General features: G+C 36.6%; 4 protein-coding genes and 1 pseudogene across 8 annotated transcripts; 2 read left to right on the top strand and 3 right to left on the bottom strand.

Annotated features, from left to right (window-relative positions):
* Positions 1 to 40: 40 nt before the first annotated feature.
* On the bottom strand, positions 41 to 4,816 carry LOC105179858 (Pseudouridine synthase family protein). Its single transcript, XM_011103497.3, has 9 exons — positions 3,736 to 4,816; positions 3,174 to 3,229; positions 3,008 to 3,090; positions 2,725 to 2,803; positions 2,156 to 2,266; positions 1,529 to 1,638; positions 759 to 842; positions 556 to 593; positions 41 to 310 (listed from the first exon to the last, which is right to left on the bottom strand). The coding sequence occupies exons 1-9, from the start codon at positions 4,727 to 4,729 to the stop codon at positions 240 to 242; spliced, it is 1,626 nt and encodes a 541-aa protein (XP_011101799.1). The 5' UTR covers positions 4,730 to 4,816; the 3' UTR covers positions 41 to 239.
* A 1,053-nt stretch (positions 4,817 to 5,869) lies between these two features.
* LOC105179857 (uncharacterized) lies at positions 5,870 to 8,625 on the top strand. Of its 2 annotated transcripts, none has more exons than XM_011103496.3 (2): positions 5,870 to 6,458; positions 7,133 to 8,625. In XM_011103496.3, the coding sequence occupies exons 1-2, from the start codon at positions 6,393 to 6,395 to the stop codon at positions 8,228 to 8,230; spliced, it is 1,164 nt and encodes a 387-aa protein (XP_011101798.1). In that variant the 5' UTR covers positions 5,870 to 6,392; the 3' UTR covers positions 8,231 to 8,625. The 2 variants fall into 2 exon arrangements, with proteins under 2 accessions (XP_011101798.1, XP_011101797.1); XM_011103495.3 differs by having other exon boundaries at positions 7,130 to 8,625.
* Positions 8,626 to 9,388: 763 nt separating this feature from the next.
* On the bottom strand, positions 9,389 to 12,483 carry LOC105179856 (RNA-binding CRS1 / YhbY (CRM) domain protein). 2 transcript variants are annotated; one of them, XM_088885418.1, is made up of 4 exons: positions 12,307 to 12,483; positions 11,958 to 12,225; positions 11,221 to 11,622; positions 9,477 to 11,013 (listed from the first exon to the last, which is right to left on the bottom strand). In XM_088885418.1, exons 1-4 carry the CDS (start codon positions 12,378 to 12,380, stop codon positions 9,997 to 9,999), a joined length of 1,761 nt encoding a protein of 586 aa, XP_088741544.1. In that variant the 5' UTR covers positions 12,381 to 12,483; the 3' UTR covers positions 9,477 to 9,996. The 2 variants fall into 2 exon arrangements, with proteins under 2 accessions (XP_011101796.1, XP_088741544.1); XM_011103494.3 differs by lacking the exon at positions 12,307 to 12,483 and having other exon boundaries at positions 9,389 to 11,013; positions 11,221 to 11,627; positions 11,958 to 12,099.
* An 801-nt stretch (positions 12,484 to 13,284) lies between these two features.
* On the bottom strand, positions 13,285 to 16,306 carry LOC105179855 (serine/threonine-protein kinase STY13). 2 transcript variants are annotated; one of them, XM_011103492.3, is made up of 6 exons: positions 15,670 to 16,305; positions 15,137 to 15,269; positions 14,764 to 14,959; positions 14,336 to 14,460; positions 14,102 to 14,260; positions 13,285 to 13,939 (listed from the first exon to the last, which is right to left on the bottom strand). In XM_011103492.3, exons 1-6 carry the CDS (start codon positions 15,798 to 15,800, stop codon positions 13,634 to 13,636), a joined length of 1,050 nt encoding a protein of 349 aa, XP_011101794.1. In that variant the 5' UTR covers positions 15,801 to 16,305; the 3' UTR covers positions 13,285 to 13,633. The 2 variants fall into 2 exon arrangements, with proteins under 2 accessions (XP_011101794.1, XP_020547124.1); XM_020691465.2 differs by having other exon boundaries at positions 14,102 to 14,460; positions 15,670 to 16,306.
* A 2,131-nt stretch (positions 16,307 to 18,437) lies between these two features.
* On the top strand, positions 18,438 to 24,815 carry LOC105179880 (65-kDa microtubule-associated protein 6-like; annotated as a pseudogene). The gene is made up of 11 exons (XR_016067373.1): positions 18,438 to 18,509; positions 18,622 to 18,703; positions 19,091 to 19,153; positions 19,730 to 19,860; positions 19,932 to 19,997; positions 20,173 to 20,331; positions 20,439 to 20,590; positions 20,749 to 20,836; positions 20,920 to 20,987; positions 21,078 to 21,152; positions 24,411 to 24,815. The product of XR_016067373.1 is annotated as a 65-kDa microtubule-associated protein 6-like (transcript).
* The last annotated feature ends 178 nt before the right edge of the window (positions 24,816 to 24,993 follow it).

Genomic DNA, 24,993 nt, shown 5'->3' with positions numbered 1-24,993 from the left:
CAGCAAAATAAGTCTCCGTCCTGACAGGAAATTGCTAGAATGCACTGAAAATTTCAAGTGGTATAATTATGTATTAAAAAATGTTACAAATGTAATAAAATATAAAAAAGATTTAATGGTAATATTTCTTTTTTTTTTTGTTTTTTTTGGGAATTAAGTTCTAGCAGAATTGCTTGAATAATTTTATCTTGCATTTGAAGTGGTGGATCCAGAATAACGGGAACTATAAAACAAGAGAATTATATATATCCTTTTGTGATTTCTTCTTCCAACTCCTGAAATTCCCACGCATCATCTGCCGAATACTCTCCTGAAAGCAATGAAGAATGAATTAGAATGATGGAAGAAATCTAGGGAAAAAAGAAATGCACAGGGCGTGCAGGCTTTAAAGGGTCGAAACAGTGAGTGTCAAGTAAGAAGGAAGTGCATTTAGGTGATTATGGATTTCACAAGACATTATAGTTAAGAATTTATATTTATCATTTCTTGTCTAATTAAATAGATAACTCGACCTAAAAAAAATAATAAGCAGTGAGATTAAGAAAATGGTCTTACCAATTGAATCTCTACATAAGGCTGTCAAATGAGCGCAGCTGTAACAGTGGAAACAGGGGGAAAAGGCAGAAAAGAAGACATTATACTCCATTTAGATTCTAATTGTCAATGAATGGCATCTGTTTATTGGTACTGCTGAAGGAGCTTTTCAGAGCAATAGACAAGAAAAAAGATTAGAAAATATGATTTGTATCCTATCCTACCTGCCTAGAGCCTTGCCGAAATCAGCACAAAGGGATCGGACATAGGTTCCTTTCGAGCAAGTCACCCGGAAAACCACATTTTGCCTGCAAATCAAATTGAATGTGTAAACTAATAGAAATAAGTCACTCTACTACCAGGAAGATAAAACACATGCTTCGGACAAGTCCTGGAACAATGGTTGATGTTGAAGCATGTTTATTGGGACAAGCATCTATACATTTAATGCAAGGGAGATACATCAGAGATTGATGTTAGAACCAAACTGTCTTCCAATTGAGATAAGTTTAAAAGGTAACCATTCTAGAATTATACCACATTGGCAGTAAAAACTACAAAACAAAATAAAACCCAATTGTTAACCCCTAGATTCAAGAAAGACAGACGGCATTGCTATGACAAAGTTGTTGACAACCACGTCGAATATGCACATATTAGTACTAATTGTACAAATAAAGTTGTGCAGATTGCAAAGTTGGTGAACAAAAAGTAAAGGTACAACTGATAAGTACAGTGCACCTAGAAGATGCAGAAGATGGAGATGTATGGCATGCCTTATTCAGCATAAATAATAAGTAGTGATAATGCTTATAAAATGTATGAAGCACGAAGAGCAGAAAACCCCACTCACTCTTTAGCTAACTCTCATTGAGCATCAAGCAGGAAATGGAGAACAAATAGAGCATGACCAGAGAAATGTAACTAATTATCTCATAGCTATGACATATGTGAACACAACCACCAGATCTAAATACTAGTATCTTGAGACAACCTGTCATCTAAACTTCGTTCAACATCAAATTGGAAGATTGAGATCCGTCTCGGCGAAAGTTCAATGCTTTCTCCTTTTCTAGCTTTCTCATACATCCTTTCTCCACCAACCTATCACGTGAGAGAAGTCACAAGAGGAATAAAGGAAAGCCTCAAATTTACAGTTCATTCCTCTACCAACAGTTATTTAAATATCTTTGGAAAATGCAGAACATCATCAATAAACTATGTTTTAATATACATCGTTTATAATCCATCACACTAAGTTCATTGTATAACATGTGAGTTTAGCTTCCGAAACAGTGGTTAGTTCCATGAGTATTCTCTTTATGCATGGAGAATAAATCATTTGGTTTTTCACTCTTATGTAGTGAAAAACAACAAGTAATTAAAACCCTTACTAGGTATAACTTTCAGTCCAAATAAGCTCAGAGCTGAAGATTTGCCACAACAATCACCATACGCAGTCAGAAAATGCATTTTATAACAAAAATCATCCTTTGTTCCTCTTTGCCACTCACTTATGCATCATCTTTCTGAGTGCTAGAATGCAGGCTTACATAAGGAGCAGAGTGTATTTTCCAACAAAAGAAAGAAACCAACCACAAGCTATGCTGGCAGATCTTACTTTGATAGCAGAGAACATTGGAGGGACTTGCCATATCTCTCCACAAAAGGATGCAGCAGCTTTCTTTATATCGTCATCCTTGATATGTTCCCAAGGCTCCCTTTGGATGACCTGGAGAACAAAATCCAACAATTTTCAATTATTTAAGTTAGCATGTGAATACAACAGAGAAAAGAATGATGTATTATCGCCATCTTGCCAATGATAAGTTTTGCAAACTAAATACACCACCATATTATTGATTCAAAATTCAGGTATCGACAGCTACTCAATTATACAATATGCTTCTGGAACCAAAGAATTGAATATTACCTTTTGTTTCACATGCCAAAGTTCAGTATTAAGCTAGTTGGCTGATGGATGAGTATCTAGCACCTGCATCTACTTTATACTAAATCCCAATAAAAAAAGAACAATGACTAACTTCTAGTCGGCTGAGTAAGACACAAGGCCAGCATGTTACTTCCTAGTTCATCTTTTCTTTTTCAAGGACAACAAACAACTCAAGATGAAGACCTTGAGAAATATAATAAAGTAGGTACTATTTATATTCAGGAAAATAAACACACCGGTGAATCTGCATCCCAGGTTGAGGTGGCTTCTCCTAAACGGAAGATTCCGCTGTATCCCTTTATCATGCCTTGGTATCTGCAACAAAAAGATATTGAAATATTTGGAGAGAGCCCAAATATAAGTTTTCTGGGAAAAAAAAAAAAAAGAAAAAGAAAAACAGGGATAATATCTTCTCTCTTTATACTCAATACAATCTTGGGTTCTATCGGAAAAACAATGGCAACTACAGATCAAATTAGTTCTCCGGCAATAGAGGTTGAGATGCACATCCCAGGTTACCTGTCAACCAGCTTGGTGGCTTTACCAACACATACAATCAATAAACCAGTTGCCATGGGATCAAGAGTTCCAGCATGCCCCACCTGTGGAAGATAAGTTTGTGGGAGTGGGAGGAATATCGTTAACTTCATGGGTGTCCAATGTTGGGGCTAAAGTCAAGACTCACCTTTTTCACTTTAACCAGACGTCGCAGCTTCCCACAAACTGTAAATGAAGTCCAACCTGTTTAAACTGTCTGTTAGCTTAGAACTCTCTCCTTGTTGAAGCAGTTCGGAAACGCTAGCATTAGAAGAAGAGGAAATAGCAAATTTCTGGTGGAAGAGTTTTCATTGCTTCTGCAGTGCAAGTGTTTAAAGGCCTACATAGGACTCAACATCAAAATGTCAACTAGAACACCAGCTACACTCATCTGGAGTAAGGAAAAGCAAATATCTCAAACAGCTTTAGCTTGCAAGTTGGCAACTTATGTGGTCTTCTTATATACTAGCTCTAAAATATTATTCCTATTTTTCTTTTCTTCTTCTTGGTCAGTGTCCGTCTGTATCCTTTATTAGGTACACGTACATAAAATTTTGAATTCTGTATTCCAATCAATCTGATGACGAAATTCTGATTCAAAATTTAACATCAGAACCTCTTTCAGAGAATTCATCAGACCAGAAAATCAGAAACCTCTAGCCTACAATAAAAAATTCTGAACGCATTGCAAATATTACAAAGAAGTTCACCTTTAGGTTTGTTCACTAAAACCACAGTCCCACTGGGACCATCCCATCTCGGCGGAAGCCCTACACTCCTCGTCGAAAGAAACGGCTCCACAGCAGCGACATCTCCACCATTTTCATTGGGGAATTTCTTCAAACACTTGAAGAAGTCCTCCACTTTCTTCTCCGTAACATGGTCAACTTTCACATCCTTCCCTTCCTTGGGGCCCTCCTCAAAAAACACCAATCCTTTATCATCCTCACCCGTCACTCCCACAGCTTCATTTCCATTTTCCTTCTTCCCCTTGTTGGCATTCGGTTTCCCCGGATCGAGAAACGCCTTATCAAAACACTGATCGGGAAAATACTTCTTCTCCAATTGATAAACCATCTTGTAGTGCTTGTCTTTCTCCCACGGGTAAGCGAAAGCGTCGTAGAAGTACAATTCTTCTTCTCTCTTATGCAGAGTGCGTAGGTCCACCACCTCCTGCTTCAACTCGATAAAATCACCGTCGTTCCCCCGACGACTACTTTCTTCGTCGGACTCCGATTCCCCGTACATTCTTTTCCTCCTTTTGTTATAATACTTTCTCTTAGCCTTGTCCATGACGGGTTGTCCGTTATTATGATCAGCATCTTGGGTGGATAGCTTCTTATCGACCCATGCATGGAAACCCGTATCCTGATCAGATCCTGAATGTTGTTGGGATTGGGGGTTAGGGAGGGCGCGGGGGGCAGGAGGGGAGTTGGCGGGACGAGAGATAATCATTTCATATTGGAGGGGATAGGGAGTGGATAAGAATCTGGGGTAAGTGAGTTGAAGAGAAGGAGAGTGAAGGGAGAGGAGGCGGAAGGGGGGAGAAGCATGAGAAAAGCAGTGGGAGCGGCGGAGGAGGAGATGGAGGTGCAATGGTCTGGCCATTGGCGCAAAGAGGATTTGGAATGAGGATGTTGCTGATTCTGATTTAACAATAGTTATGAGGAATATGCATTCATACATAACGAATCTGGGCTTCATTTTGTGTTACGAAGCCCAATAAAAGATATAGTGAGGTGAGACACCCAATTAACATACTTGCAAATTACCCACTCTTTCCTCACAACCGCAACCACAACATAACATCTCTATACTACTCTTTCTAATCTCTGCATTTTAAAGAAAAATTGAGTGTGTTGTAAAGTATGAATAAGAATAGGAATAAAGGGGGAATAGCAACAATGTTCGTTTGTCCAAAAGAGAATATGGGTTGGGGATCATTGTTGTCCTCTCACTAACTCTACCACATATATGTCTTCCTTTCCACTGACTTCATTCATTCAAAAATTATATATATAGCAAACTTAAATTAATAAAAACTATGTAATTAATAATAAGAATAATAGATGGATATTCTTTGAGCCCCGGTACACGCCCACATTTTCTGGGCTTCTTTTTCTAGACATTTTTTCTTTTTCAGAATGAATGGAAAGAAACACAAGTTAAGTGGAACAAAAACCAAAAAAAGGTTGCGTAAAGATGGTGGGCTTTTTGTGGTGCGAATCCATCTTTCATCATTCCCCCATATCCACAACCTCTATTCATTTCTTTTTTGTTGCAAAATTCCTTTCAAGATACTTGCATGCTGCTCACAAATTACATCTACCAGTTCTTTTCTTTCAAGGTGGGAAAATGGTCATACGAGGTTAAATTACGTTTTTGACCTCTTCATCCTACCAACATTTGCATTTTAGTCCAATACAATTGATTGGCTCTCAACCCCAAAACACTAAATCTTTAAAGAATTGCGACTTTATTATTATTATCCAAAAGTGAATAACATCTCACGCGCAGTCTAATAATATAAGTAGAAGACAATGTTGGGATGGCACTCCGCCGCAGCACTATAAATTTATTCTCCTTCTTCACAATCATTATTATTTATTCAATTCCTTTCCTATAGTCCAGTAAATTATAATAGTTTTTTTTTTAAATTTTATTATAATTATAAATATTTTTTAATTATCATTCAATTAACAAATATCTTTAAATGAAATGTCACGATAAAGTATTTAATATTAATTTTAAAAATTATTTATAATTTTTTTATAAGAGTCCATTGTGATCTTTTTATAATAATAAATAATATATTTTATGGTGTAGTCTCTGGATAATATGTAGTTACTTTTTACCCTCCCATTTTCTCTCTCCCCCTCTCGGGGAATAAATTTATGAGGGAGAAAGACAAGGACAAGAAGAAGAGGAAGAGGGAGAAGGTGAAGGAGAGGGGAAAAACCCACCAAGACGCTCTAATCAGCTGTGTAATTTGGTGAGAATAATACAAAAAGGGGAAGGGTGGTGGAATGTAGAACCAACCCTTTGCGCAGGAAACTTGCCTGGTTTTAGGAACAACTCCATTTACCCTGTTTTTCTCTCCAAATTTCTCTTGTCTTTCTCTTTTGGAGAGGACTCTTTTTCTGTACCAGGGTGTTTCCAATATAAAATTCCTCTCTGCCCCTCTGTTTATATATGTCATCAGGTTTTTAATGCGTATGTATCTCGGAGGGGGAAAGAGGAATAAGTAGACAAAGGGTATAAACCCTTTTGAGAGCTTTTAGTCATTTTTAGAGGGAGAATTGAGAATTGTCTAAGGATACAAAGAGAAAAGAAGGTGCTTTGTGGGAGAAGGAGAAGTTGGGTCCTCATGATATCTGATGGGTATTATACTTCCAAGAAGAGTGATGATATATGTGAAGACGTTTGTGGCCAGGTATGCATGCCTCACTCTCTGTTTTTTTTTTTTTTTTTCTTTAAGAGGTGATGGAGATTAGTGTGTCATTCTTTCCTATAATTGGTTGAAAGACGGAAACTTTGGGCTGTTCTGGGTTTTTCACGGCATGGTATGTGATTCATGTTATGCACTTGTTTGAAGTGCGTTTCTTGTCTCGTTTCCAGATTTTGGTGCCCTTTAGAAGTTTCCGCATTTTCCTACACAACAAAGGTCGAAACTAATTGTAAAAGCAAGTCATCAACAAGTGTAGAATATTTTAATTATGGGGGCTTTTCTTCTTGCTGTTTTCTTGTAGTATTTTATTTGAAGGGATTTAGTTTCGTCTTGGAAGTTGGAACTCTGTAGTGGGGGGGGGGGGGTTTCTTTCAGGGTTTAGCTCTTCCGAGGACCATCTTGTGTCCTTGTGAAGTTTGTAGGTGGAGTTGGTGACTCGAAGTTATGTTTCTTTCCTAGTTTGTTGTGTTCATGACATTTGTTTCTGGAAGTACATTGGTGCTGTGAGGAAATCTCAAACATTTGATAGTTTTAGATACCTTTAGAATAAGCAAAGTGTTGTGTTTCCCCTTTACAGTGTGCGTGGGGGAATGATCTGGTGTTTTTTATGCTACTATGATCTGGTTGTCTTAGGATATACTTGTTTTCCTATGCAGCAGGCTTCCCCAACGTTCTTGAGCATGTCAAGACTCCGGTGTTTCCTCCTGGAACTAGATTTCAAGGCCATTGTCTTTCTGTTCCTCATTGTCCCAACTTTCATAGTTAGCATATATTTTCACGGGCAGAAGATTTCCTACTTCCTTCGACCACTATGGCAATCGCCACCAAAGCCTTTTATCTCCATAACCCATTATTATCATGAAAATGTTTCAATGGAGACACTCTGCAAGCTCCACGGTTGGGGGATTCGCGAGTACCCTAGACGTGTCTATGATGCTGTCTTATTCAGTAACGAAGTCGACATGCTCATGATCAGATGGAAAGAGCTGTACCCTTACATCACACAGTTTGTTCTGCTCGAATCAAATTCCACATTCACTGCTTTGCCTAAACCCCTCAACTTTGCCATAAATCGGGATAAGTTCGAATTTGTTGAGCCTCGATTGACCTATGGAAAAGTTGGGGGAAGATTCAGGAGAGGCGAAAACCCATTCATCGAGGAAGCATACCAGAGACTTGCACTTGACCAGCTTCTTAGAATTGCAGGCATAGAAGACGATGATATGCTGATAATGTCTGATGTTGATGAGATTCCGAGCAGGCATACTGTTGACCTACTAAGATGGTGCGATGATATTCCTCCCATTCTTCACCTTCAGCTGAGGAACTATTTGTACTCATTCGAGTTTCAATATGATCACCTCAGTTGGAGAGCTTCAGTGCACAGGTACCGGAGTGGGACAACTAGGTATGCCCATTACCGGCAAACTGACTACCTCCTTTCAGATTCGGGCTGGCATTGTAGCTTTTGCTTCCGCTATATCAGTGATTTTATATTCAAGATGAAAGCCTACAGCCACAACGATCGGGTGAGGTTTTCGCATTTCCTGAGCCCCAAAAGGATTCAAGATCTAATCTGCAAAGGGGCTGATTTGTACGATATGCTGCCTGAGGAGTATACATTCAGGGATATCATCGGGAAAATGGGTCCTATCCCTCATTCATATTCGGCAGTTCATCTTCCCTCATATTTATTGGAAAATGCAAACGACTACAAGTACCTTCTGCCTGGGAATTGCATAAGAGAACATGGCTGAGAATCGAGGATGGAAACTGGCACATTTTCTTTACACCGGACATGAAGATTATATGATGCACCAAGGAGGAGAACAGGTAAACCCGTGTAAATCAATCTAGACAAGAAAGCTAGAAAGGTGTTGGGAATCAAATCTAGACTGGAGAGCTAGAAAGATGTTGGGAATGAGTTAAACTCGTGTTTGCCAGCTCCTACGATTTCACGAGCTGTACAAGAGGAGAAGTTGATTTGCAGACTTCTTCATTCTGGATTTTCTTTTATTCTTTTTCACTTTTACTCTTCATCTGAGACTAATTTATTAGTGTATCCTTGATTTCTAACATGACCCTGTCAGGACCATTAGAGATGCTAACAGTAATCCAATTTTAGATAATATCTTTTGTTTCTTCGATCGCATCATGCTTGGTGACTTTTATTAGATAAGGTTTATTATCCTCTCAATGGTTTTTTGCGACTGTCCAATCTGCCGTGGTGAAAACTGTTCCTGATCGTATGCATATCGAAAGATTATTTGCATGTTGGCTGGCCACAACATTAATACCCTTCTGTCACAAGATTTTTGTGCGTTGACAAAAGCCACTACATTAAACAAATTTTCTGCAGATGGTTCGCCAGAAAACGTATTTTCCTTCAGGGTGTTCCTATCGGGCAAAGGGTATTTTTGCTGGTTTGCATTTTTCAACAATTGGCAGAATCTAGCAAAGTAGAGGAGAACGCAAAGAGATGTTTGAAGCATGTTTTGATATGTTCTGACAAACTTCGTTTTAATATGACGAAATACTTGTTTTTCGAAAATAGTTAAAAGCTCTATTGTATTTTTAAAATAAATAAACAATCTTCCATAATGTCAAAAACACTGTGCGAACCTCCCTGAAAGTGGAGCGCACTTGAGGGCGGGCATGCCCCTCTTTTTTTTTTTTTTTTTTTTTAAGATTTTGGTCCTTTTCTGGCGGTTAATTTATAAAAATGCCCTTATATTGTGTCTAGGATGACGGCGTTTAAAAATAGAAAACGGAGCCAAATTTCAGAAGATAATGTTATAAGGGAGTTCACCAACATCTTGAGAACACTCGCAATCAAATATATCGACATAATATGTTTTATGGAATTTATGGACTTAACCAAAAAACCCTCTAGAACTTACTGCTCAGAGTCTCAATTGACAAAATCACAATGGCATGCATACTTGAAATCATGATATACAGTGCAGTATAAATAAATTGACAAAATAATGAGTGGAGAATATCTGAACTATAACACTGTGTTTGAATTAATTATTGTCCAGAGGCATCAGTAACAGGTACCTTGATATGGCTACAATCTTTCAGCCACAGGGATGCCTCTCTAACATGCCAAGTGCGTTTGGAGGGAATCTTGGAGATGGCAAACTTGTCCGTATTTTCTAACATTTTGTGCACACAGATTTTCTGCTTTGCAGGAAGCCTAAGATGGACTGATAACAGTACAATATATGTCCCCTTCAGAAAGGGAATTCGCCAATGCCCTTGAATGTGAGCTTCAGCTATTCGTGTCACACAAAATTGAGAAGTCTCGTTTTCTCTTTTGTCTGTCAGAAGTTGGACCTCCAAGCAGTTGGTGATTTTCTCCAGATATATTCTCTCGCAACTGCAGATGAGACTAGTTTAGACTGTATGTTGATATTTAAGCCAGAGCATAGTCTATAAACTGAACTAGCTCCAATTTTTTTCCAACATCCCGAGATTTTCATCCTTTCAGAATTTTCAACATTTTTCAGTATTTTCTTTCTTATCTTCTGCCTTCACCATTGCTGCTGTGATTATCACATTCTTCTCCTGATGTGGCATCTGATTCCTCTGGTTCACTGAACAAGTCATCGTACGTAGAATTCCTCTCAAACTCCACTGCAGTACCTCTATTTGAACCTCTCTTGGAATTACTTCTCTTCTGTCCCTGCAATTGCTCATAGTCCTCGTCATCAGTACTGCTCCTGTAATTGTAAATTGAACCCCTAAAATCTCTCATGTTTTGTCCTTCCCCCTCTGATTCTGAAGCTACATCTTCCAGGTCACTCAATACATCTTTTGAAACGGTATTATTTCTCTTCCTACTGTTGAAGTCAATTTCATTTCCCTTGAAACCGTTGCTGTTGGGTCTACCATTTTTATGATGCTGCCACCTCTCCCGTTTACTTGCAGCAAATTTACCAACAACTTCCTCAGAGTCATCACCATCACTCCCATGATCCACTTCTTCAATATCATTGGAGTCCCATTCATCATCCAGGTCAGAAACAATTCCATCTCCGCCATCGCTGTCAGCAACTGTCCTCCCATGCATCTGTTTCCAGTTTCTCATCCTTCCCCTATTTTCATCATCTGAATCCTCACTTCTAATCCCTTCAGATCTTCGGTATCTGCCACCAAAATCTTCTCTATTCCAATATCTAATACGGCCAAGTTCTTCTTTTTCTGCTGCTTCCTCTGCAGCCCATTCTTTATCAGCAGCATCTTCTATCTCAGCAATGAAGCGATCAAGCTCCTCCTGGTCACTGTCATCTCCAGCATCTGGAGGATGTCTAAGGCCCTCAGATTCCACTTGTGTTGTTTTGTCCTCCCGAAAGACATAGGGACTTCCTTCTCTCTTGTCAATAGCATTGAAAAATGTGGAGGCCACTCTCTGGATGCTCGCCATGGCAACTGGATCATCAGGATTTATCCCCTTCCTGCGGAGCTCTTGTTCTGTTTTCTTTATGTTAAGTTTCTGGGATTCAAGAGCTTGTTCAAATCGAGCCTTGAATAGTGCCTGCATTTTAAAGACAGCAATGATTGTGGTTGAACATTTAATTAACAGGAAATTACACAAGGTTGCAGAAGAGTTGAATTAGGCCTCTAGCATGGCCACGTTAATATTCACTCCCCTCTTAGGTAAGAATTATGCTGGGCAAGTTAAGACTCAACAGTTATACAACAATTGTGCAAAACAAACAGAGGAGGGAAGATCATACACAACCTTCCTTTTGGTAAGGGTGTTGATAGGTATCAAATTCTTTGGTTGGCGATAATTTCTGCCACGGAACATGATAATAGTTTTCACATTGTGTACGTTGACCACAATTCCACCACTCAACCTCGCCAACATTGTTGCCATCTCCTTAATTTTTTCCTTGGGGAAATTATCACAACAAACTTGCACTGTTTCATGGAACTTCCAATGAAGGTGCATGTTTTGAACAACCCCTCCAAAGACTCCACGAACACCAACAGGAACATAGTTTTTATTCCTGAAGCCAATCTTCTTGTATGCCTGTAACTGCTCTGGAGTCAACAGCTCTGGGTCATGACGAGGAGGCGGAAGCTCTGGCAACTCATACTTTTTCAGCTTCTGAAGAAGCAAAGCAACCTTTTTCTTTGCCTGCACTAGTCAACAGAAGCAAAAGTTCAAAATATTTATTATTAAGGTGGTGAAAATGTAGTAACATAACAAGAACGAGTGGAAACGAGAGCATTTAACATTCCCAAATATTAAAACAATCAGCAATATATATTTGTGAACCAGAGAAAAATTCATGGGAAGGCAAAGAGTACAACCAAAAGGGGAAACGACTAAAATTTCAACAGAAGGGGAGCAAACTATCACTGCAATGGGTAATGAAGTAAGACATTGAATCGAAGAAATTAAGGGATAATATTTAGACAAACAATTGCAAGCAACAAAAATCCCAATAACTAGTAAAATTAGCAGCATACTCTTCTGAGATTGTAGATTAGGCGTTCTTCATCAGTCATCAATTTCTTCCTCAACTTTTTAGCCCTTCGAATTTCCCTTAGGGTTTTGCCGGACTCCCTCTGCATCCGCTTCTCCACTTTACTTCTCATGCTCTTCGCCGAAAAACCCCGAGCTCCATTAGAAGCACTCCACATTTTTGCTGAAGGAACATCAGGACTGGGCAAACTCATATTGCTAATGCCAGAAATCAATTCCGCGTGATTGCTGATTCTTGCAGGCATCGCATTCCTGAACAATAAATTAGTTGCAATTGCGGTGCACACCCACTATTCTTCCAAAAAAAGGTGCAAAACAAATGGAAAAACTTACCTTTGATTGAGGAGCAGGAATGAGAGCGTTCTGAGGGATTGCCTTTGCAGGTTTCTAGAGCAAGCAGAGAACATTTTTACTATATTTTCGGGGAATTCAAACTGACCGGAATCGAACTGAAGGTTTATGATGGGAGGATTGTCAAGGGTTTTACCAGTTCTGTTTATTACACTTTCTCCCCTGTACTTTATCTTAATTGTAAATTGGGTCGCATCTAGTTTGAATAAACCATTTCGCCCCGGGAACAAACTTTTCTTGGCCATTTCATATGCAATAATTTACCAATTCTGGTCTCCATGATTTGAAAACCAGTTTTGCCATATCAAACGTATCCATACTGTTTAAGAATACTTACATTCTCTTTTTTTAAGATTATGTATAATTACATATAAAATTCTTATTATTTGAAAAAAATCAGATCTAATATTTTCTAAATTTGCTAATGAAGGAACATATTTGTTAGATGGAGCAAAGATCCGAAGTACTAAAAAGTAAAGTTTAAATATAATTACGTCAAATCTTAAAGAAGGAGAGTGTGATTATCTATTGATAACAAACTTTTAATTAAACAAAATGTATGTTGATGAAACATCCTCAAACAAACTTATTATTACACAAATTAATCCCTCTTTATATTTTTCTATCAATAATATTCTTATTTAAAAGTTTGCAAAAATTATTTAAAAATTTATCAATATTGATCAGTCCCTTATTTTTATTCTTTTTCTTTCATATAATTAAATAAATATATTAAAAAAAATAAATTGTGTACACGCATCAAGTATTTGTTGATAACTATTAGTAATAGTATGGGAAGATGAGGCTAATATTCTTCTCATTTTTTTACTTGCTATTCTGTTAATACCCTGAAATTATTCAAAACTGTTGAGCATATGAAATATGGCAAAATCACGGTTTTATGTGTAATTCATAAATCTTGCGAAATAAGAGAGCTATAGAAATAGAAAATCCAGCAGATGCAAAAACCGCGCATTTTGATTGGAATTATAATATAGCAGAATATGTCTGGGGTGGGGGTAGTAGTAATTGGATTGTAACATATTAACAGAGCAAAGGCCTTGGGATGGACCTTATTCTACTACAACACTAACACATCACAGCAACCCAAACTCCATAATGTACAAGCCCTTGCGGTTGGTGAGTCAGGCAGAACGCAAGTTAAAAGGGATGAAGAGGGAGGATTCTGCAGCAGAAACTCATCTATTTCAAGTAAGACTGCTTCAGCACCACCCTCCTACAAGATAGTTGAATTTTTCAACTGCCTTGTAGGAGGTTAGCATTGTCGTCTAGAGATTAGTAGCATCCCTTAACAGCAGGAGAAAAATCCTCTCCCCTCATCTTCCATTGGCGTTTTGGGCATGTCGCTGCTGTCATTCCTCTTGGCCATCAGCGAACGGGTTCCTGGAGACTCCGGTGGAAAGACAGCGTTACGGTCAGAAGCGAAAGTTCTGTGTGGCACGACCGGTTCATGTGGTGAAATTGTTGACAGATAATGCAGGAGCATCTGTATTATCTGAGTGAAGTTGGGCCGAACATTGGGGTCCTCTTTCCAACATAAGGTCACTATTGAGGCCAGATCCTCCGGAAGGTCGTCGGCACTTGGCCTTACATTCTGATAAGGAAGGAACATGACATATAGAATAGCAGCAAACACAAGTAAGGTTATTATCCTAACTGGTTTATGTAAAAAGTTATATGATGAATGAAATTTCCTTCAAAGTACAAAAGTTGGAAGACATGTGCAAGGAATTTGAAGGATAGTGAAGGGAGTTACTTTAAAAGCAGCGGCATAGGCTGCCTGCAGATTCGACATGCCCTCGAACGGCAACTTATTATGTATGAGCTCCCACAGGACAATGGCAAAACTATAAGCATCCACCTTATGGGTATAATGCTTCTTTTCTCCACGTCTCAGTGTGACTGTGCTGTAGAGCTGCAACCAGAATATCAGACAGAATATCAAATGAACAAATGAAAATATCAGAAGGGAAAAGATTTGCAGAGTTACCTCTGGGGCCATCCAGCGATAAGTTCCAGTCTCAGCAGTCATCATCTCTGTCAATGACTCTTCTCTTGCTAAACCAAAATCCGCAAGTTTGACGGTTTTATGGTCTTCTGTCAAGAGCAAGTTTTCTGGCCGAGAAAAAATCATAGATATATTAACACAACTATTAAGTAAAGCTCTAAAAGAAAACACTGGGACTATGCAAAAGAGGTGCAACGCTCATCAGTATCTTCATTGCAGATTCCAATGGGAAAACACAAGTTATGAGCTCAACATAGAGCAACTATTTCCAAGTTCAAAAGCAAAATCTATACAAATCTCAAGAGAAAGGACAAATTCCCACATAATTATGCAACACTGCTTATTGCTTATCACATATTTCCTTGCCAGGTAAGAAGCCTAACAACTCAAACGCAACCATAAACCATTACCAGGTTTCAGGTCACGATGAATAATTCCATGCGAGTGCAAACATTCCATTGCTCGAGCTATGTCAAGCGCAAATCCAATAGCGACCCGCATATCCAAGCACCTTGGCCGCAAGTTAACCAAGAATTTCCGCAATGTCCCACCAAGCAGAAGCTCAGTTACTATAACCATCACAGGTTCCTTGCAAGCTCCAATGAACTGTAGAGAAAGAAGCATCACTAAGACAGTGCAAACAGATTCTTGCCAAAATATCATGAATCTCGTTAGCTATATGCATACTCGTTCAACAAGTTACAACAGACACGGGCATGCTTAATTTGAAGTCATAACTCATTATTACAATAGGAGATAATCAACTTTTAATAAATGCACAACCTTAACTAAGTTCTTGTGTTGGACTCTGGAAAGCATTGCAACTTCTCTTCCAAATCTAGCCTCCCTCTTGGCAATCTCTTCAGGTGTCTCTCCTCTCTGGACAATTTTGATAGCAACATTCTGGTTTTTGTATCTGAAACACAGTCAATAATAACAGGTGAGCTAATTCTTCACAATCAGAAAAAAGTGAAACAACTATGCTACTGAGCACATTTGTTCTAGTCTTTCAAGGGTGCCAAAACATTTCTAATATACAAAGAGAGAGATGTCATTATACCACAAACACACAGCTTTTACTGGTATATTAAAGACAGGTTACTTTTACGAGAGAGACGACGTCTTGTGCATCAGAAAATCATTATTATCTAATAATTGCTCTTTCCCAACACATTATGAAGCCAAGACTGAAATGTCAGAACTATTCCAAAATATATGAGATGGTTTTCTACTCTTCATTTCCTATCTTTTCAGAATTATAAACCATCTCACTTCAAAGTTCAAGATTCAGACAGAAGAATAAAAAGTCAACTTACTTTCCCTCGTACACTTTGGCATGCGCTCCTTCTCCAATCTTTGGCCCAACAAAAAGAAGCTTCGGATCGACCAACCATTTGGGGTCCAAACTAAACTCTGCTCCTGAGTAAAACCCGTTACCAGATCCCATTTCTCAATATATCACTCTTTTCCCCTCTCCCAACTCTAATAAATAAGCACTGACATCTATTGAAAGTTGAAACAGTGGCAAGGTCAAAACTTTGTCACTCGCTCACATATTTCAATCAAACACCAGAGCAAAAGTGACCTCACAAGAAATTCGCCTCAGCTAAACAGATGAAACGACAAATTTCACGCAGCCCACGTTTATTTACAGAGTGCCGTATAAGAAAATACATGCACTGAGATCACTGGATTTAAATATATAATTCTGTTTCTGAAGCTAAAGATTGAAACCCCACGTAGTTCAAGAGATTCCCACCACCAAAAATCCTTTCTGGAGAAAGCAGATCAGTGGTTATTTAAAAACAGAAGAAGAGCCGCTAAAGTATATCAAGAAAAAAGGGAAAAATCATGAATTTGCCATTTCAGTAGAAAAGAAACAAAATTATGAGGATGTCGAGATAAAGTATTGGAGAATTTATTTAAGCTGTCTCTCACCGCGTAGTGCTATTTTATGCTCAGTTTCGTGTACTATTTCATCTGCAGAGATAAAGCCGCGGAAGGAATTGTGTCCGTGTCAGAAAACAGTGGGGTCATTTTATTTTGTCTTTTCGAATTATTTTAACAGCCATAATATTTGTATTCTGTAGGGTGGGGAGCAGAGAAGGGCAAACTTGATGCCCCACTGAGGTTGGTATTAATTTTTTTTCCCTTCATTATATTGCAGTTTAAGTTAGGTGTTAAAAGAAAATTATTCCTACTAATTGCACATGTAAATGGATATTGATACAGGGAACAAGGCCACTCCAACAAGTTCAAATGATCCCACCAGCTTCTGTTTCTAGATTTAGACTTTCTTTTTATTGTTGTTTATTTGTCAGCTGCAATTTCTTAATTCTTTTGCTTTTCTTTTTCTTCTTATTTCGTCCACTTGTCCAATTATTAAAGAGACAACCTTTTATGTTGGGAAAATATAAGAACCGCATAAGCTGAACAAGAAGAATATTTGGAATTGCAAGAAAGATGAGCAAATATAGATAGATAGCCATATAATATCGCCTAAAAGAATAGAAAAAGTAAAAGTTGTTTTGGTAGATGAAATGAAGGGAGAAAAAGGGAAGTTTCCTTAAATATAAAAGTCAAACAAGTTGACATCATGAGATATGTTTGTATGCGTCGGTGGTAAAAATAAGAATAGAGTGAAAAGAGTGAGACTGAGGTTTCCCTTTTTCTTGAGCATTAGTATAGTATTTTATTTATTAATTGTTATTCAAGTCTCAATCCTCAAATAAAACCAAAAATACATTGAAATAAATGAAGTGAGTTGTTGGGCTGTGATGAATCCTGTGAGGGCAGTCGGTGAATTAATTTGGTTTGACTATTTACTGCATACTTGAAGAAACTCCAACTAATTCCATGAATTGGTCATGCATCCTATGGGTAAGCAAACCTTCTTTGAATTCTAGGTTATGTAGGTGAGTGCCTTGTCTAGTCTCTTTTCAACAAATTATGAGATGCTACTTTATTCACACTCCACTTTCTAGACATAATATATATATGTATATATATGTAAAGATGTTTTCAACAATGACACCATTTATGTGAATTCATCAAATGCTTTTAAGAAGCTCTATCGTCGATCAAATTAAATTATTCATTATTTATATATTTTTTTAAATAAATCAACGTCAGCATGAACTACAAATTTATATAACAGTAATACCATAAATAAAGAAAACATATATAGATAATACTAATTATTTACTTACTTCAATTTTACAACACTTTTATCTACTCAATTGATGATTGTCAGTTCTTTCACCTTATCCCCGTATCCTATACTGAGTTATACCACATACAATTAATATGTCGACAATATCGTAATTTCTTTTATATAAAATATTAAATATTATTCCCACAATTCCAAATAATTCTTCAATATTTTATTTCTATCGAAATATAAATTTTCGTTCTAGTTCTTCTTAATAACTAGACACTTTAGGCTTTATAAAAATATTTATAATTTATCAAATAATTAATAGAAATTCATTTAACCAAACTCCTTATATATTTATAACTATCATTTTTAATAAAATTCCTAAATTAGGTTATCATTAAAAACTTTATTTTCCCTCTTTAATAGCATAATATTTTTTAGATATACTTTTTGGATTATTTCTATGAATTTTCTATCAATTTCTCACTATTATATAATTTAATTAAACAATTATACATAAAATTGCGTATTTGGTTAATTGTTTCGATGAAATTATGTAAATTAGCTATAGTAATATCTATATCTAACAAATTTAATAATCTAATTAACCAACGTTATTATTTTTATATACGATTTGATATAACGGTTCCCTTTTTTTGTTTATATTTTTTTTCCCCCATGTTTTCTCGAGGAGATGTTAAATCTTGGAAATAAAGTTGCTGTAATTGTTCGTGCGCTTTCTTTACTAAATTAGCACCTTCACCTAGCCGTTTTTAGACTCTTGTATATATGTACTCAGAGCCCTGCGTTTTTCTTCAATGAAATACAAGATTTTACAGAAATTTTTCCCACTCTTCTTGCTTCTTGACAGAATTCAACTGGAAATCATCTCAATGAAAGATCAAGGTTCTGAAGGGATAAAAGGATATGAACAAAGAAGATGAAGATTCAGGTATACATGTGGCTGGTGTTTTTCTTGGGTTTCCTGAAAATGTTCCGGTAACCGCGTGTGCAACCCTTGTGGTTTTGAATTTTTTCTTGAAGTTTTGCGTGCAGATTCCACCATTCTTTGGCTTTTAATTCCTTGTATTACTCGCGTCTTGCTTTTCAGGGATGTCCCGAATATGAACCCACTTTCTTGGTTTTAGTTCTGTTATGTAGGGTTTGCAATTGCGAGTACATTGTGCTGCATGGTTTCTTGGTCTGATGAAATAACCGGTTCCCTTTTTTTGTTTAGTTTTTTTTCCCCCCATGTTTTCTTGTGGAGACGTTAAATCTTGTAAATATCCACAAACGAATTGATGTTGTTTACAAGACTTTACGCCATTATCTCTAATTTTCCTTTGAAAGGATGTTCACTCACACTGTCGTTTCTGCTTTTCATTTCCCTGTTTTCATGGATGTGTTTTTTCTATTATTTTCATCTTTGGTTAAAGAAAACTTTGTGTCGACAAATTGTTGTGAATTAGATATGGTTCTTTTTTGTCTTTTTGGTTGCGGTGAATTAAATATGATATTGCTTGTGCCTTGTGGTTATATTACAAAAATGAAGGAAGTATTCTTGTGTTTTCTATTGTCAGGCTCCATTGCCTCTAGAACCTCTGGGAAAAATGAAGAAGATGGCACTTTCATTGTATCCCCAGGTGACTAATTGCCTTACTTTATATTTTTCAATCATTCTTAAAGCTTATCATATGTATCTAATTCATAATGTGTGAAATCTGAAAGCCAATTTACAATTGAATTGTACATTTTGCACTTGTTCTTTCAGTCATGTATGTGACGTTTTGCCAATTTCACTTGTTCTTAATGCTAATCAATGGTTACGCTAGCACTAAAACCATGTTCTATGGGCCAACTGCCATTGATTGTGGACGAAGTTGGCTCTTGGCAAATTTGTTAGATTATATATAGCTCTCGAAATGATTTTATGGTTGAAGAATTTCAGTCCTCCCCCTGTGATTTTTCATGGTCATCGAGGTCTTGTTTTCTATGTACTTGATTATATAGACATGTTTGCTAGCCTTCTCTCTTATTGATGACCTAATGCTTCTAGGTCTTATATGAATATTTGGTGATTGTGTTCTTTTCTTAAACTGGTGGCAAGTGTGCAGGCCGTGGATTTGGTTTGTAGTCTGAAATCCTCCAAAAAGTTTTGGATTATGTGAATGAAGTGCATACTTTGACCAGTGTCCTAAGCTTGGATTTTGGCAAAACAGTGAGTGATGTCCATCCAAGCTTGCATGGATCATGCATGGAACTTGTGACAAATATCAGTAACAGCACATTAGAGGGGCTTGATCAGGCTATCCTGGGGTTGAAAACAGAAAGAAAATTTCGTCTACAAAAGGTATTGTGCATCTCGATAATCTTATGTTTATTTTTCATTTACTTGTTCATTGAAAACTATGGTGGTTGCAGCTTAAAGATGTAGCTGGATCCCTATTTGAACTATGGAACTTGATGGATACACCAAAGGAAGACAAGGTCTGCTTCTTGAGAATTACTTCTGTTCTTGGTTCCTCGGAATCAGAAATTGTGCAACCAAGACGCTCTTTCATTAGAGGTGATTGAACGGTTACAGCGGCAACATAAAATCCCTAACTGTACTGCTCCCTTCCCATATGAGTAGTTGACCAATCTGTAGTGTTAACTCCGACAGGTATCAGCAGAGGTCGAGAGGCTCACAAAAATGAAGCAAGCAGGTTGAAGGAACTTGTTATGAAGAAGAGGTGAGAGTTAGAGATTATATGCCGTAGAACTCATATTCAACCTGATCCAAGCACCGCTGCTGATAAAACCAATGCTTTGATAGACTCTGGTAACTAATCTTGACTACAAGAGATGTACTTTTGTGTACGGGTGTCCCCATCTCGTGTCTTGTTGATTCTTAGTCAAGTTAGATGCTGGGAACTTGATTCTCTGCAGGTTTGGTGGATCCATGTGAGATTTTGGCTAATGTTGAAGCGCAAATATGTAAAGCCAAAGATGAAGCTTTGAGCCGCAAAGACATAATCGATAAGATAGACAGGTGGCTTTCTGCCTGTGATGAGGAAAAGTGGCTTGAAGATTATAATCAAGTAAGCCAAAAATGACAATGATTTAATCATTATTTCCTTATGGGAACGTTAGTTATTTAAAGATCAGTGATTCGTAAGGGAGAGTTGTAATTTCTCCATATTCAGGTACAATAGTTTCCATTTCTAGCATTTTCTAACGTCTCTTATTTGAATGTCAGGATGATAACCGTTACAGTGCTGGAAGGGGCGCACACATAAATCTAAAGCGTGCAGAGCGAGCCAGAATTATGGTTAATAAGATTCCAGGTAGGCCTCAGGGCTGTTGGTGTCTTTCCTTGCATTAGGTGAGATTGTATTCGTGGAGGTAGGTAACAAGCTGCGCTTTTCAGTTATGGTTGACAATCTAATTAGCAAGACGCTAGCATGGGAGGATGAGAAACAGAAACTATTTCTTGGGGTGAGCTATTAAAAGTTTTTCCCAGTTTTAAAACACTTTGCTAATGATTAAGAGAAATTGGCTAATAGAATTCTGCATTTTTACAAGCAGGCGCGGTTGATATCAATACTGGAGGATTACAAACATGCTAGACAACATAAGGAAGAGGAGAAGAAGCGAGCTCGGGTACTAATTCTATTTGTCTTCGGAAATTCTTATTACTTGGTTTCTTCAAAGAAGCATAAAAGTAAAAACAAAATTAAAGTTTGGTTGGTAGGCTAAAATAAGCATGGTGGATAATGGTGAAGTGAAGGTTTCTAACGCATATGTTTGTAGGCATTTATTAATAAGGATAATTAGACTGATACAAGAATAGTCAAAACATGCAAACTACCTCCCCTATCAGTCATTACATTGACTTACTCTAGAACCATCATTTATGTAATCTTGAAGAAGAATTTTTATTGGTAGTATTGGAGAAATTACCTTATGAATGTGCTTAATTTGTTTGATTGGTAGTTTAGATAGAAAATCTGTTCCCCTAACATTGAACTTAAGTAATATTATTTCATTCTCTTGACTTAAGAGCTTTAATTTCATTAATGGATTTTTCTCTCTATCAAGATGGCTATTGTCATGTGAAACTTGGCTGCTGTTTTTTACGTTCTTTCCGTTCCAAAATAATCAACATATGTGTCACTTTCTGAGCCATAAGTAAGTTTTTATTTCCTACTATTATCCTTGTTAACATCAATTTCAGCCTATCTCTTAACTTTATATGTAAGGGCCATCTGTATGCTGTCTTTCAGTTTGAGTTTAAAATTCTGGCCGAATTGATGGGCCAACAGAGCATGCTTTTTTAAGTGCATCTAGACAGGTTTCTTGGTCGTAAAGCACTTTTGTCATGTTTATGCCTTTCGCTATGAGCAATGATCTCAGTCACAGGCGGGCACTGTGGCACCCAATAATTTTCATATCTCACTTTCTTTACAATTCTGTCTTAATGCATACTATATGATATGAAGGCAATATCTGTTCTTTTTTTTTTTTTTTTCTTTCGGCGAGTCATAACACATATAGCATGCAATTACAGAAGGCTATCAACTTACATGAGAAATCGTTTTTCGGTACTATGTGTAACATGCATTTATTCGATTGTATAAGTGAAGCATGTGAGTGAGTATAGGTGATCTACACTCGTTTATTAGAAGGATGAGGGTTGGAGTCTAAATTTGGTTTGTCAATTTTGTGCGAACTAAAGTAATCTCATATTCTTAAGAATTGTGTGGAATCAAAAGGATTGAGTAGGAAATTTAAATACTAAACTGAATCACACATGGGCTACAACAAGTATGTATTTTGACAATATTTAGAGCTTAATGGTGGCTGGTGTGGCTATATTTTTCTCTTTCTATTTTTCTAACTGAAAAGTAAGTCTATGTTTTCTATTCATTCTTCTCTGTCAATTCTTTTGCCATATTTGAAAGTCAAGATAAAGGTGAAACCATTGCGTTTATACTTTGTAAATTTCAAAACCTAAATCTCTATCTGGTTTCTGTGAAAAGTTCAACGTTATCATCGTTGTAATTTGGAAGAGATAGGAATTGCAATTTTTGGGGCAAATTAGAGTATGAGGATGCAAGTATAGAGTTGAGTGCTAAATTGAAGAACGAACCTCCATTTGTTTTTGTAAATTTATCTTGGTTTGTTCGTTGTGTTGGGTTTTGTTCATGGGTTTGCATTGGAATTTTTTGATGTCATTTATTTATCATTTTGTATAATTATACACAAGTATCATGTTTATTCATGTCATTGACATCTTCGACTTTGCAGGTATTTCACATAAAATTTTGTTGGAAAATCTTTATTGTTCAATCATGTACTGTTTTATTTGTGAACTTTGATAATGGAGCACTATATAAAAATATAGGATGGTCGTCTACATGCCAATTTTAATCTTTTCCCACCTAGATTTGGTAATTGGTACTTCTTTGTCAATATATATAATTTGCAAAATTTTGAAATGATTTTAAAGAACATGGAGTTTTGGTAACTATAATAGTCTCATGCATGAGAAATCATATGATTTGCATTTGAGGAATTAACTATAGTTTATATTTCACAAATTTGTTTTGTCTTATGAAATGCATTTGGTTTTCTAAAATAGTGAAATTTACTACAAGCTTTTTACTTGCATATGCATGAATTTTGTCCAATTGCTAGTATGAAAAAATGTTCTTCCTCCATCAACTCTTTTGTTTTAAAATCAGCATGAGATTAGATTGCACAATTTATTTATTTTTTTAAAAAAAAATCTCTATATATCTGTATCTCTAAATATATAAGTAATGAAGTATAAAATCTATGTGATAATTCTTTTTCTCTAAGTGCATAATATGAAATGTGTCGATTTTCAAAACCATATTTTATTTTTGTTGTAATGAAACTAAATATGAATTGCTTTTATAATCATAAAAAGTACTTCAAAATCATTCAGTTGATTAAATGGCTAAAATGTCACATTTTTATTAATTGTCTTATAAGTTTTTGAAGACGCTAATTAACAAGAGACATTATTAACTATATTAACATCTGCCAGTATAAATATACACCTATTTGAAAAATAAATTAATTAAATTGGCATGTAGACGACCGTTCGATATTTTAGTATATGTTGTTTTATTATTGATGTTTACAAGTAAAATAAGTTGTGGTTTGTACAATAGCAATTTTCTAGCGACTTTGTTGTGGGGCACTTGCAAACTTATCTGTCAATAACATGAATAAATATGGTGTGGTGTAAATTTGTACAAAATTTCAAATGTATGACAACAAAAAATTTCTAAAAAAGCAAATCTTGGAACAGAACTTAACACAAGAATGACTGAGAATAAATTTGCAACATCAGTGGAGAATTGTTCTCCAATTTAGGCTTCAACTCTCCAACTTGCATCCGCAGTATTCTCTAAGGCCTCAAAAGATTGTATTCCCACTCCTTCTAGATTATAATAGTGAGAACGTAGAGCTTTAATAATAGAAATCGGGGGACTTTGGTTTTTAAAGTTTACAAAGGGAAAATGCAATGGCATTAAACTTTACTTGATTTTCAGATATGAGAAAAAAATTGACATAGAGGAAACAAATAGGAGCATGGACTTATATTTAGTAAGAAAAGTGAGAGAGAAATGTGTAGTTACATAGGTTATCATTTGGTTTTAAATGTTGTCAAGGTGCATCCTTTGAGCCAGCCAATGTGTGTTTAGTTTAGAGTTTAAATTTCTTACAGCAATCTTTTGAACGCCCACACAGCTCTTAGGAACATGAGGTTATTCAAGTAAGCACATACTGCAAACCAAATAAAGACTCTAAACACCTCAGCCTTCATGGACGAGTATGTAGAGAGATTGCATGTTTTTCTCATTCTTTTCTTTTTGATTTCTACAGGCTGACACTAGATCGAAAGGTTGCGATTGGAAGTCGACATACTTGAGGGAAATGGCTTGCCGTATAACACCTAACGCTATTGAAGACGATCTCAAGTTCTCAACACAAGAGCTTTTCCTGATTGACGCACCAGCATACGATGAACACTATGAACAAATGGACTAAAATTACTGCATGATAGCTCAAAGATGTAGCACCCCAAGAGCTTTTTCATCGTTAGTTCTCCGTTGAGTTTTGAGTTACAATCGGAAGCGTGCAATGGATAGCTCAAGCTATTCCAATGGTCAGCGAAACGATGTAAAATTCTATTGCATTAATACATGTAGATCGATTATTGAGCAAGAAGTTTCATATTTATACATCATCCTGTGCAAAATATTTTTATACAACAAGAATAACAAATTAGAGTCGGAAGTAGTCTCGATCCAACTCGAAAACACCTTATGAAAAAACCAAAAAAAAAGAAGAAGAAAGAATTGGATGGCTCAAGTTTGTAATTATATTAATTAGAAGTAATTTTTCAACAACTAACAAATAATCTCAAATTTTGAAATCTTAACTTTATTATTTGAGCATTACCTGG

This window comes from Sesamum indicum, linkage group LG9, assembly GCF_026168435.1.
Source record: "Sesamum indicum cultivar Baizhima isolate 11 linkage group LG9, ASM2616843v1, whole genome shotgun sequence".
Classification (NCBI taxonomy): domain Eukaryota; kingdom Viridiplantae; phylum Streptophyta; class Magnoliopsida; order Lamiales; family Pedaliaceae; genus Sesamum; species Sesamum indicum.
This window is presented reverse-complemented; position numbering and strand designations above follow the sequence as displayed.

What these genes read in the sequence shown, in the direction of transcription:
- LOC105179858 (XM_011103497.3), bottom strand. Translation starts at nt 4,729, where the DNA reads ATGAAGCCCAGATTCGTTATGTATGAATGCATATTCCTCATAACTATT. An exon ending in CAATGTTCTCTGCTATCAAA is followed by an intron (nt 1,639 to 2,155) that starts GTAAGATCTGCC and finishes CTCACGTGATAG; the next exon opens with GTTGGTGGAGAAAGGATGTA. An exon ending in GAACGAAGTTTAGATGACAG is followed by an intron (nt 843 to 1,528) that starts GTTGTCTCAAGA and finishes TTTGATTTGCAG; the next exon opens with GCAAAATGTGGTTTTCCGGG.
- LOC105179857 (XM_011103495.3), top strand. Translation starts at nt 6,393, where the DNA reads ATGATATCTGATGGGTATTATACTTCCAAGAAGAGTGATGATATATGT. An exon ending in GTGAAGACGTTTGTGGCCAG is followed by an intron (nt 6,459 to 7,129) that starts GTATGCATGCCT and finishes TTTCCTATGCAG; the next exon opens with CAGGCTTCCCCAACGTTCTT.
- LOC105179856 (XM_088885418.1), bottom strand. Translation starts at nt 12,380, where the DNA reads ATGTTCTCTGCTTGCTCTAGAAACCTGCAAAGGCAATCCCTCAGAACG. An exon ending in TAATCTACAATCTCAGAAGA is followed by an intron (nt 11,623 to 11,957) that starts GTATGCTGCTAA and finishes TGACTAGTGCAG; the next exon opens with GCAAAGAAAAAGGTTGCTTT. An exon ending in ACACCCTTACCAAAAGGAAG is followed by an intron (nt 11,014 to 11,220) that starts GTTGTGTATGAT and finishes TTTAAAATGCAG; the next exon opens with GCACTATTCAAGGCTCGATT.
- LOC105179855 (XM_020691465.2), bottom strand. Translation starts at nt 15,800, where the DNA reads ATGGGATCTGGTAACGGGTTTTACTCAGGAGCAGAGTTTAGTTTGGAC. An exon ending in GCCAAAGTGTACGAGGGAAA is followed by an intron (nt 15,270 to 15,669) that starts GTAAGTTGACTT and finishes ACTGTGTTTCAG; the next exon opens with ATACAAAAACCAGAATGTTG. An exon ending in AACACAAGAACTTAGTTAAG is followed by an intron (nt 14,960 to 15,136) that starts GTTGTGCATTTA and finishes CTTTCTCTACAG; the next exon opens with TTCATTGGAGCTTGCAAGGA.